General features: G+C 38.7%; 1 protein-coding gene across 1 annotated transcript; it reads left to right on the forward strand.

The window, feature by feature from the left end:
- Window positions 1-206: 206 nt before the first annotated feature.
- On the forward strand, window positions 207-12,086 carry parp1 (poly (ADP-ribose) polymerase 1). The gene is made up of 23 exons (XM_087806015.1): window positions 207-425; window positions 1,638-1,800; window positions 1,905-2,020; window positions 3,037-3,251; window positions 3,686-3,776; window positions 3,847-3,963; window positions 4,029-4,205; window positions 4,944-5,106; window positions 5,933-6,073; window positions 6,143-6,382; window positions 6,455-6,520; window positions 6,586-6,718; window positions 7,979-8,174; window positions 8,240-8,368; window positions 9,405-9,488; window positions 9,556-9,678; window positions 9,743-9,871; window positions 9,959-10,057; window positions 10,137-10,289; window positions 10,369-10,496; window positions 10,565-10,626; window positions 11,320-11,434; window positions 11,591-12,086. The coding sequence occupies exons 1-23, from the start codon at window positions 303-305 to the stop codon at window positions 11,670-11,672; spliced, it is 3,045 nt and encodes a 1,014-aa protein (XP_087662141.1). The 5' UTR covers window positions 207-302; the 3' UTR covers window positions 11,673-12,086.
- Window positions 12,087-12,706: the final 620 nt, after the last annotated feature.

The raw sequence follows: 12,706 nt of genomic DNA on the forward strand, positions 1-12,706 counted from the left end.
ACGATAACTAGAAGATGCCGGTTGTCTTGTAAATACTAATAAAAACACATATAGTTATAAATATATTACATTTAGAGAAGATTATTGATTATTTATTTATTTATTTTTCTCGATTTTTAATTCAAATCCTGACGCTAAAGCGATAACGGTGCCAGAGTTAGCGCTCGTGTCCTTGCTCTCCTCTTCGTGCCATGCGGACTGGCGCGCTTCGCTCCTCGACTGTTGTGACTCTCTAGTCATCCGGAGAAAGTTCTTTCTAACAACAACATCCACTCCTTTCGCGGCTTCCATATTCCTCAAGCATGGCCGACTCGCAGAACGACCTGCTGTACCGGGCGGAATACGCCAAAAGTGGCCGAGCTTCGTGCAAGAAATGCAAAGAGAACATCGCCAAAGACTCGCTGAGGATGGCCCTCATGGTGCAGGTAGAACCGGCTCACACTCCTTTAATCCCAGACTTCACCTCCATCTTTCTGCGCCTCGTGCCTCCAGAGACATGTTATCATTGTGAGAAGAATGGTTTTCAGTTGGAGTTTGTCTTCCGAAACGAGTCGTTCTCCGGTGTCCAGGCCCTCGTTAGCATTTAAATGGCTGACATTGTTGAGTTCACAAAGAGATGCTAGCTTTCTTCTGCAGGCCGGAGTGTAAATGTCGCTTAAAATGTATTAAAAATACGTGTTTGCGTCAGTGGATGACGTGCACATCGAAGTAAACATGAACGTCGATCTGCTAAAGTAGCTAGCAAGTAAAACGAATTGACTTATTTCTGTTTGTTATCAAAGTGTCTTTCTTGAGTTAGTCTTTGTTAAATCACAGTTTAAAAAAAACGTGTTTTCCTCAACTGTAATGTGTATCATATATAACTGGACTTTTCTGGAATTCAATACTTTATGTACCTTTTTATGTATTTGGTTTCGTTTTTCCTCAATTAATTAGCGATTGAATTACTAAATTGGGTTTAAAGCTGACTAATATTCACAAAATACAGAATATTAACCATATAAAATGTTTAAAGCATGCTTTTAACTTCCTGTATTCGTATTATAATACTAATAAAGCATTTTCAAAGTTCACGTGTGTATTACAAACCTCTGACAATTGGTCATAATCTCTGGTTATGTTTAAAAATGAACTACTGATCAACTCTCCTGACAGGTAGTAAATGTTCTTCTCTCCAAGATTCAGTAAGTTCCTCATCATGACCATGTTTTACACTTATCACTTTATAAAGTTGCTCTGAAATCTGGCCGAACGAGAGGTTACGAGAGTCCATTATCACGTAATAATGACTTCACTCCTCCTCCAGCCAGCTGTAATCACGCCCCGCTTAATTATACGAGTCCCTTGAAGGTGGAGACGACTGATGACAAACCTCTATGCTTGACAAATCACAGCAGAGTTCAGAACAACAGTGTTTTCAGTGGGCAGAGCTTAAGATCATTTTCTAATGTCAATATTTCAATGAAAAGAGAGTTTTGTACAAGAGATGATACAAGAGAGTCACACATCACAACAACACGCACACACACTTTAGTTAACTTTAACTAGTAAGAAGAAATGGAATATTTCATCGTACTTGTGAGTTGTGATATAATTAGTTTTTTTTGTGAATCATCGTCACTCTCTGTCCCCAACAGTCCCCGATGTTTGACGGGAAGGTCCCACACTGGCATCATTTCTCCTGCTTCTGGCAGAGAGCGAATGCTCAGGCAACTGCCGACATCGCCGGCTACTCGGACCTGCGTTGGGACGACCAGGAAAAGGTTAAGAAGGCGATTGAAAGCGGTGGAGCAGTCGAAGGTGATTATTTTGTTGGTGCAGAGTTATTATTCTGTAATACTCATTCACATGATTGGGTTATTACACTGTCATGTTCAACCTGTTTCTTCCAAACTTGTCTTCAGGGAAAGGCGACCAAAAAGGCGGAGCTAAAGGAGAAAAGACACTTTCTGACTTTGCAGTGGAATATGCCAAGTCAAACCGTAGCACATGTAAAGGCTGCGAGCAAAAAATAGAAAAGGTTTGTAGGACAATTATTTTTTTTATATATTACCTCAGGATTGATTTTATCATGATTTTATCTTTATCATTATCAACGATTTATTGAAGGAAATAAAATTGTGATTATTTTCCTAAATATTGCAATTGCGATTATTTATGCGATTATTTTTTCAATGTTCTCTTTTTTATGCGTTTTCTTTAATTTATTACAAGAAATTATTTACTTTAAATTAAAATGTATTTCTCTTTGATTCTCCAGATAAAGTTATGAAGTAATTTTTATGATAAAGGTAAATTAGGAAAACCTTAAAATACAGGTTTATTTAGTTCCTCTAATTACACTTTTGAACAAACATAACATATTCTCTGAAAATACTAAAAACTACTGTAAAAACGTGCTAAAAGTGAGATGTAAACATATTTATGAGTCAATAATAAACCATATAAACTTCAAGTGAAGTTATTTTATTGTCAAATATGCATGTATTAAGACATGTGGTCCTCTCTGACCCACGATACAAAACATGAATATGGTTAAAAGGACATTAATATAGACATTTAAGAAAATAAAAAAAGAGCAAAGAAAAGTGAATACTAGTCAGTCATTATTCTTTTTCTTACTTCATATTTTGGCACAGATTCTCGTGTTTTTAAGTTCATTTCCTGTCACACACAATAATATATTCTCATTAACACAATTGGAATTGTGTGATTACATAACTTGGATGAACACACAGACACAGACAGACAGACCCGATGTCAGGATGTAAATGAACATTCGATAAAATCGCAACCTCTGCGATATAATAATTGCATTTTTGAATATCGCGATTAATCCTTCAGCCCTATCTTATCTACTGCACTCACCTTTAGAATATACTATTAAAATATGACTAGATTTTCCACGTAGCAAGTTAAATATCTATTCGGTTGAAGTTAATTGACTTTTAAATTAGATCAATGATCTGAGCCACAGTTTTAGATTATATTATCGATACTTATTTGTTCTGAATTGATTTATTTTTCCACCCACAGGATCAGATCCGTGTCTCCAAGAAGAGCGTGGACCCGGAGAAGCCTCAGCTGGGTCTGATCGACCGCTGGTACCATACGGCGTGTTTCGTCAGTCGCAGGGAGGAGCTGGTCTTCAAGCCCGAGTACAGCGGCGCACAACTCAAGGGTTTCAACGCGCTGCGAGCCGAAGATAAGGAAGAGCTGAAAAAGAGACTCCCTGCTGTGAAATCTGAAGGGTGAGGAGATGTTTCCGGTCTATTATAAATGTGTGACTATAAAATAATAAATCACCTTTAAATATTATTACTTTTTATTTATTCTTTCGTACGATTGTTATCTTTGGATGCTGGTTCTTCTCTTATTTATTATAATAGTGTAATGGTAATTGTTAAATTCCCATTTTAAATCACACCACAAAACCTATTTATTTAAATCTATTTATTGCACTTATCACTGTTTTCATTATTTTTTGTTAAGTTGTTGTTATGTTAATTATTTTTTCATTTCATGTAAGACGTCCTTGAGTGCCAAGAAAGGCAGCTTTATTATTAGTATTATTAACTTTACTCAAGATTTACACTTACGTCTCATGACTTTAATCTTTTTATTTTACTTAACATTTAGACCAATTTGTACTTTTTAATTTGTAGCAATTATTTTCTCTTCACAGGAAACGTAAATCCGAGGAGACGGATGTTGTTTCCAAGAAAATAAAAAAGGAGGCGGAAGAGGAAAAGAAAAAGTTGGAAGATGAGCTGAAGGTTTGATTTTCATCACACTTTTATCAAAGTGTTTTAAAGAAGTTGCTCATTCTGAAATTTACACAAACAGAACCAGAGCCAGCAGATCTGGGGAATCAAAGACAAAGTCAGGAAGTTTTGTTCCACCAATGACATGAAGGAGCTGCTGATCGCAAACAAGCAGGAAGTTCCTTCCGGAGAGTCAAACGTGAGCAGAGGTTTCACTAATCCGTGTTGGCTTCGATCGTAACACTTGATTCCTCGCGTCTGCAGGTGGTGGACAGTCTGGCCGACGGAATGACCTTCGGCGCTCTGGAACCTTGTCAGGAGTGCAAGGGTCAGCTGGTGTTCAAGGGCGACGCTTACTACTGCAGCGGGGACATCTCGGCCTGGACCAAATGTGTGTACAAGACCAAGAACCCGTCACGGAAAGACTGGGTCACACCGAAGGTTTGTGCTCTCTTTTGTTTTAGAGGTGATCATTTTCCACTTCATATCTGATCAGGCACATTTGAGTGATGTGCTTTAGCAAGTTTACGACATCAAAAGTCAAAAATCCAAGTATGGATTGTGGTGATATCGTCCTGTCAGTGGTATTTGTATATTTTATTAAACATCTCCATCTCCTGGATGACATGGTTGTTAAGACTCGAGGTGAAGTGAAGTTCATTCAAATTTTTAATTTCTCATGTCGTCTAATGTTGGATTATTCTCAGAGCGATGTGTTCTTTTTAGATTTATAGACATTTCTAGATTTCTGTTTATTTTAATGTAGCGACTGGAACAATGTTGTCTTCGTCTTCATCTTCATCCAAAAAGACACTTAAAACATCCAAAAGTGACTTTTTTAGAAGTTAATATCTTGCTAGAGACAGTATTAGGCAGTTATAAATCTTCTTATAAGTGCGTTTTAGATGATATTTGAACATCTTTGTGTTTTGGTTGGAGGAATGACTTCATCATAAACTCACATTGGGGGCTGTGTGATATGGATTTAGCAATATAGTAGAGTAGTTTAAATATTTACAAATATTTCATTAACTTAGCTTAACACCAAAGATTTTACATTTTTGTAAAATCAATTTTTCTGCTTTTAAGTCTCGACTATTATTATTATTTTTTTCAACCCTGATTTCAAAATGTTTTAAAAGCTATTGTTCTTATAATGTATTTATGTGATCGTGTTAGGAATTCCACGAGCTTCCCTTCTTGAAGAAGTTCAAGTTTAAGCGTCAGGACAGGGTTTACGCTCCATCAGCACCAGCTCCCACTGTGGCGGCGCCCAAAACAGAACCAGCGCCGAGCGCGTCCAGTGCCCATGCAGAGCCGATGCCGGAGAGCGCCCCCTCCGGTGAGTGGACTTCAGATGATCGCTTTTAAATATCCGGCCTTGGATAAAATAAGCGTTTTAATGCCTTTAAACACACACCACAGATGGTACGTTAACAATCGCTTGTATACGAAGTGACATCAGGCGAGTGAAGATAAAGAATATGTTCATATGGCAAGAGAAAGAATCAAGAGCAGAAAATAATATGTTGGAGACAGATAAACTTCAATGATAAATTTGGTAATGGAAGCATTTAATCCTTGAGTCCTTTTTACACATTTGCAAAGTAGTAACACGTTCATTTGGTGCACTTGGCTGTAATATTGAGCCATTTTCTTTTACTTGATGGAGTTTTTATTTACCTTTTCTCCACCTGAATAAACAAGTGTTAATTTCTTCTTCCACTGATCCATTATTAAATGGGTTTTTTTCGTTCCATTGGACTGTAAAATTTAATTCCCATGTTGTTTAACATATTTCAATATATCAATTAAAATGCTAACTCCCCGTTATTTACAGTAATAATATGATAACAAGAGTCTTCATCCCATGCTCCTCCTTTTTGTTTTGATAAAATAATAATTGTTGTTCTTCCATGTTTTGATTCATCTCCAAAATACCCCTCGCGCCAACATTTTAAATAATTAAGTTAAAGCTCAAACACACACTTTTCACTTGTGAAACTGGAAATACGCCAAAATAATGTCCCTTTTATTTTAACCAAACTTCAAGGGAGAGTCTGAAGAAAGGGGAAAAAATACGAACGTATGCAAATGTGTTGCCGACCTCATTATTTTAACATCAAGGATTGTCGGGTTTTAATCCTCGTTTATTTTTACTGTGGCAGACAAACCTCTGACTGGCATGAAACTGTTGGCGGTGGGAAAACTCTCCAAAAACAAGGACGACATCAAGGCGGCTGTGGAGGAGCTCGGCGGGAAGATCACTGGCTCCGTTAACAAGGCTTCTCTCATCATCAGCAGCAAGAGTGAGGAGCTTAACATCATGTTTTTCTGGGTTAGGATCTAAGGTTTTAATTGAGTCCATGCTCCCGCAGAGGAGGTGGAGAAGATGAGTAAGAAGATGGAGGAGGTTCGAGACGCGGGCGTACGTGTGGTGGCTGAAGATTTCCTCGCAGACATCAAGTCTTCGGGAAAAGCTCTACAGGAACTGGTCGCTTTGCACGCCATCTCACCTTGGGGGGCAGAGGTGAAAGCTGAAGCTGCCGCCCCGTCTGTGGCCTCCAAGTCTGGAGCCATGGTCGCCAAGAGCACGGGCAGAGTGAAGGAGGAGGAAGGTGAAGCTGACGACGCTTGAATAAAGTTTTTTCGTGGTTGAAAGGTGTGACTGAAGTGTAGCTAATCGACAGGTGGAAGTAAAGCCAAGAAGATGAAGCTCACGGTCAAGGGAGGAGCTGCTGTAGATCCAGTTTCGGGTATTTGCATTTCTTTCTTCTGTTCTTCTTGGCGACATTGTCATGAGTGGAATTCTACATTCAAGGATTGGAGAACAGCGCTCATGTCCTGGAACAGAGTGGGAAGATGTACAGCGCGACGTTGGGTCTCGTGGACATCGTCCGAGGAACTAACTCCTACTACAAACTGCAGCTGCTAGAGGACGACGTCCAGAAGAGGTCAGTGATTGACGCGCGAGAGATTGTTAAATGTCATCAGGTTCAACAAAATGTTCTTTAGCAGACATTTTAAATTCAATTTTATTCAAAGTGTCTCATCATAACAAAGTTATCTCAAGACAATTTACAGTTTAACTAAGATTTTTTTGGAGAAAAGAACAAACCTTTTATTATTAAATCTTATACCTAATAAAAGGCAGAAACCTAGAGGAGAACCTGACTCGTGTTGATGGCCTCCTACTGCGACCAGCTATTTTTAAACATTTGTTAAATATTAATAAATAGAAAATCTCATTTTCATTTTTATTCAGTTGAATGTTTATTAGAAAACAGTATAAAATATTAAGCTTTTGTTTTTCTATTTACAATCCTACGTTTTCTTTTTATTGTAGATTTATTTAGTGTTGGATTGTGTTCAGGGGTTCATGAAGTATGAAGTATATATATAAAGTTTCATTTATATACATTCATACATTTTTTTTAAGTAATTTTGCTAATTTAAAGACAATATAGCTGTTTCTTAATTACTCATCGCAATTAACTTGGATATAAAAAAAAAGTATATTATAAAATACCTGGTAAGCAATTATAAACCTGTGTCCATAATTTGGACAATTAAAGTTTGTTTTTGTCGTTCACTTTTTGTTTTCAAAAAGGTTCTTTGCATCTGCAGCTTTAACTTAAATGTTCAATACACACACACACACACACACACACACACACACACACTGTGTGTATATATATATATATATATATATATATATATAAAATGTATACAGGTTTTTAATGCCATTTAAAACTGCTGTTTGCCTTTTTTTAAACCCACATTAATTATTATTGAAGCTCAAAACTTAAAGTAAATGAATTTTCTTAATTCAAGATTTTTATGATCATCTTTACATTGATGGCCACTGTGGGGAGTTCTTCTTCTGGAGTCTTGAGATTTAGCCTTTTTACTATGTTATTATTTTATTATAAGGATGATAATTATCAATTATTTATTTTACAGAGATTTCTTGTATAAAAAATACTCAGGATTTGTAATAAACAGAAGCAAATCTACATATCTTGAACCTGTGTATGTGTTAAATTAACAGATTTTTTGGCTTATTATTGATGTTATTCATATCATTCTTTTTATTCTTTTCTATGTCAGGGTTAATAATCGCATATTTACCGAAAATGTATCCCCACTGATCATTTTCCATCTTTGCCGTCACTCCTTCTTAACTGTGATCACATTGTGTGCGTCGTGTGTAGATACTGGGTGTTCCGATCGTGGGGAAGAGTGGGCACGACCATCGGAGGGAACAAGCTCGACAAGTTCCACGATAAAAACTCTGCCATGGACAACTTTCTGACGGTTTACAAGGAGAAGACGGGCAACACCTGGAGCTGCTCCAACTTTACCAAATATCCAAATAAATTCTACCCGCTGGAGATAGACTACGGCCAGGTAACGCATCACACCGTTGCTCTTCGAGGGGGGCTGGTTGCTGAAGGTGAATTGTTTGTGAGCAGGAGGAGGAGGCGGTGAAGAGGCTGACGGCTCCGGCGGGCACAAAGTCCAAGCTGGCCAAGCCTGTCCAAGAGCTGATCAAAATGATCTTCGACGTGGAGAGCATGAAGAAGGCCATGGTGGAGTTTGAGGTAAAGCTTTTGTGATGTTCGAGTTACTTCTGTACAACATCTAAACGTCTGATCAAAGGAACTTGCTTCACATCGATGTAAACCTTTTTATATTTATGCAGCTATTATCGTGTAAATGCCAAACTTGAATCTCTATGAAGTTAAACAGGTTCTTATAGTTGTGGTTCAACTAGTCTGGGCTTGGTACAGTGACAAGACACCATCACATTCCGCCGGGAATTGAACCCAAAACTTCTTTGGCAACATCCACCGACTTTACTGCCTGAGCTTTGAGGACGTTTGTACCTGGTATTTGAAACTTCAAATTCTTGGTGGTTAAAAAAAAAAGATGCTACATAGTTAGCATGATGCTATGAGTGGCCAACCGTAGTCTATTGTTGTGTAGTGCTGTTACAATATAGTCTGTTTTTTTAAAGGAATATCTAAATGTTCATTACCTTCAAAATAAAAGCAGGTTGGTAAATTTTGAACTCAACCGGTTGAGTCCTGCGAAAGTATTAACTTACCTGTACTTTACTTATGTCTACTTTTCCTTGATCATAATGTGTTTTGTCAAACAATGATTAAAAAAAAAGTTTATTGTTGAGGAGTGTGACTTGTTGATACACAAACGTCGAAAATTACAACTTTATCACATAAATTCTGAGCAGCTCTAGTAGAAGAACTCGCATTTCTCCGATCCTTAAAACTCTTTACTGGCTGCCAGTTTCTTTCAGGATCCATTTTTAAATTCTGGTTCTTACTTTCAGATCTATTCATGGTCAGACCTTCTATCAGTGATCTGATCCAGACTTGCAGGTGTATGTTTTTGGAAGTTGAATTTTAGACCCGCCCTGCCTCAGTTTACTAGGCAGTAACTTCAGTATTAGGGAAATAAGAGTCTAACACTATTGGTTACTTTTATAACAAATGATCAATGGTTATCAAGAAATAAAAAAATTAAAATAAATTAAACACTTTCACTATCAACCTTTGTCCAATCAATCATTTTTTACCTGTGCTTGACTCATGTCTATGTAAAATATTTTGTCCTCAGATTGACCTTCAGAAGATGCCGCTCGGAAAACTAAGCAAGCGGCAAATCCAGAGTGCGTACGCTCTCCTCAGTGAGGTGCAGCAGGTCAGTAGAAGGTTCACCGGTTGCGTGTTAAACACGACTAATAAAAGCTTGTGCTGGTGTTTGGCAGGCTGTGTCCGACAGTCAGTCTGAGGCACAAGTCTTGGATCTTTCCAACCGCTTTTACACTTTGATACCTCATGACTTTGGCATGAAAAAACCGCCGCTGCTGGACAACCTGGAATACATTCAAGTGAGAACAAAATGAAAGAATTGTTTGGCAATATTTGGTATTGAAACAATGGTTGATCCTCCAGGCCAGGGTCCAGATGCTGGACAACCTGTTGGACATCGAGGTGGCCTACAGTCTGCTGAGAGGAGGTGCTCAGGACATGGACAGTGATCCCATCGACATCAATTACGAGAAGCTCAAAACAAAGATTGAGGTTTGGAGACTTTGAAAATGGGTTTAAAGTCGCAGACCGGGATGTGTTTGTAGTTTTCACTACATGGACTTTCATTTAACTGTTTAGGTTGTAGACAAGAACTCCAGGGAAGCTGAGATCATCAACGAGTATGTGAAGAACACACACGCTGCCACACACAACACCTACACCCTTGAGGTTCAAGAGGTGAGTTTGAGTAGAAGAATCGTTGATGCATAAGAAGAGAAGTCTAAATGGATTCAACCCTTTTTTTTCCACCCTTAAGATCTTTAAAATCGTTCGTGAAGGAGAGCGTCAACGTTACCGTCCGTTTGAGGAGATGCACAACCGGCAGCTTCTATGGCACGGATCCCGCGCCACCAACTACGCCGGTATCTTGTCTCAGGGTCTTCGTATCGCCCCTCCTGAAGCTCCAGTCGTGAGTGCTCTACCGTCTTTTCTAAAGCCCACATACTTTCGACCAAAGTTACATTTCTCCTCGTTCAATTCACCTCCAGACTGGTTACATGTTTGGCAAAGGTGTGTACTTTGCCGACATGGTTTCCAAGAGCGCCAACTACTGTCACACCTCGCAGTCCGACCCGACGGGTCTCCTGCTGCTGGCGGAGGTCGCCCTCGGAAACATGTAGGTGGTCTCGTTGCCCGTGTTCTCGCTATTTATCAAGTGATGTATTCTTCTTTCTTTGATCACAGGCATGAGTTGAAGAAGGCGGCTCACATCTCAAAATTACCAAAGGGCAAACACAGTGTTAAAGGTGAGGAACGGCGTCGCACCTCGAGCATCTCGGGAAATGTCATGACTTTCCTTGATCATAGTGTGTTTGTTCAAACAATGATGAGCAGTTTTGTGTAGGAGAGTTTTGACTTGTCGGTACACAAACTTCCGAAAAGTACAACTTAAATCACCATTAGACGTATAGATATTTTTGGAAGTTCTGTTTACAAAGACTTGTGGGTTAGGATTATGAAACAAAAGTCTTAAATTCAAAATTCACTTTCAACTTTTGTCCAAACACATTCATTAATTTTCTGCTGCTTAATCCCTTATGGGGGTCCCGCCAGTCCGTCACATGACACACAGACACACAACCATTCACACACACACACACACACACACACACACACACACACACACACACACACACACACACACACACACACACACACACACACTCATACCTACAGACGATTTCCCCAAGTTCTCAATCAGCCTCTGTTTGTTTCTGGACTGTGGGAGGAGACCGGAGTACCCGTGGTAAACCTGCGCAACATCAAGCAGAAATTTAGGTTAAATAAGATTCTCAAATATTAACTTGGTGGGCAGGATTTGGCTGTCGTACCTCAAGTTTGACACATGAATATGTGACACAAGCAACTGTTAACCAAAAGTATTGTTGCAACACTAATGATGTATATTTGCTAATGATTTTTTTCCTTTTTTCCTTCAGGTTTGGGCAGAAGCGCTCCAGACTCCGGGGCAACGGCCGAGTTGGACGGAGTTCAAGTTCCTCTCGGCAAAGGAGTCGACACAAACATTGAAGACACAAGTCTACTATACAACGAGTATCCTTTCAAGTGCCTCACTTCTGTGGGAAGTGCATTGCTCGTCACTTTTTCTGAATTTGTCTCCACTATTTTATGGTTTATGTTGAGTCGGACGTCCAATTTTTGTTCTGCCTGCACTGTACGATGTCTTCTCCTCAACACCTTTTCCTCCAGATACATTGTGTACGATGTAGCTCAGGTAAACATGAAGTATCTTCTGAAGACCAAGTTCAACTACCATTCGTCCCTGTGGTGAGAAACCAGACGCCGCAGAGAAGAAAACTCTCCTTCAGAGGATGTCTGCTTCACACGTGGACCCTTGATCCACGACACACTCGCTTCACTACCGTCACTAGTGTAACAGTAGGTACTTACTGTAAGAGCCAGAGTCTTCAATGAACGGTTCTAGAAGTTACATTTTTGTAGTCCTACATAAAACTGACATGATCTTCTGTAGAGCTGTGAGCAAGACCGCACTGATGGTTTCTGGGAGATGTAGTTAGAAATTCATGGTCATCATTTTCCTGGTTTAAAATAAATGCGGTCCAAACATGTAAATATTTGCTTTGTTGTCTGTTCTCCATGCTGATAGAAAACACTGAGTGATGCAGGAAACATTGTCCTTTGTACAATATGCTTTTCTTGAGTCGGAAATAAAACGTTGATGGTTTGACTCTCTGGACCTGGAATCTTCTTACTGTGTTGTGTGTCTGAAGGATTTTGTTATAACAAGATATTTTTTTTATTCGTCTTGTCTGGGGCTGCCCTGGATAACTGGGATCGTGGTATTTGAAAACCGCCCAGTAAAGCATTCAAGAAACATCTTAAGACGTTTTTATTTGTTCAGGCTTTTCCTTGATTTTCTGGAACTCCTGTTGTCTTATCAGTTTTATCTTGATCTTTAAAGTATATACTTTATTGAATATTGTTTAAGCGCTTTGTGACCCTGGTCTAGAAAAGCGCTATACAAATAAAAATTACTTACTTACAAATAAAGACGTGTCTTTGTTTTTTATAGTAGCAACTAGTCGTGTGTACCAAGCATTTGTTACATTCTCATTACAGGTGTAAAACCGTAGGTGGCTAATTAAGTTGAGGAGACAAATGTCTTTATATAATAATACAATGTTTATTAATGGTAGAACCTTCAGAACATACCATAAACGATCTTATCAATGTCATTAGCAACACTTAAGTTTACTTGACTAAGATAATATTGCGACTTGAGGTAGAAAATGATTCAAAATACGAACTACTTTCAACGACACTTTCCTATTTCTTACTTTTTTT

The sequence above is a fragment of the Callionymus lyra genome, chromosome 13 (genome assembly GCF_982586985.1).
Source record: "Callionymus lyra chromosome 13, fCalLyr1.hap1.1, whole genome shotgun sequence".
Taxonomy (NCBI): Eukaryota; Metazoa; Chordata; class Actinopteri; order Syngnathiformes; family Callionymidae; genus Callionymus; species Callionymus lyra.

Bases quoted from the DNA above. Each gene is read 5' to 3' on its own strand.
- parp1 (XM_087806015.1), top strand. From the start codon at position 303: ATGGCCGACTCGCAGAACGACCTGCTGTACCGGGCGGAATACGCCAAA. The intron at 6,074-6,142 runs GTGAGGAGCTTA...ATGCTCCCGCAG, and splicing joins TCTCATCATCAGCAGCAAGA to AGGAGGTGGAGAAGATGAGT. The intron at 10,058-10,136 runs GTGAGTTTGAGT...TCCACCCTTAAG, and splicing joins ACACCCTTGAGGTTCAAGAG to ATCTTTAAAATCGTTCGTGA.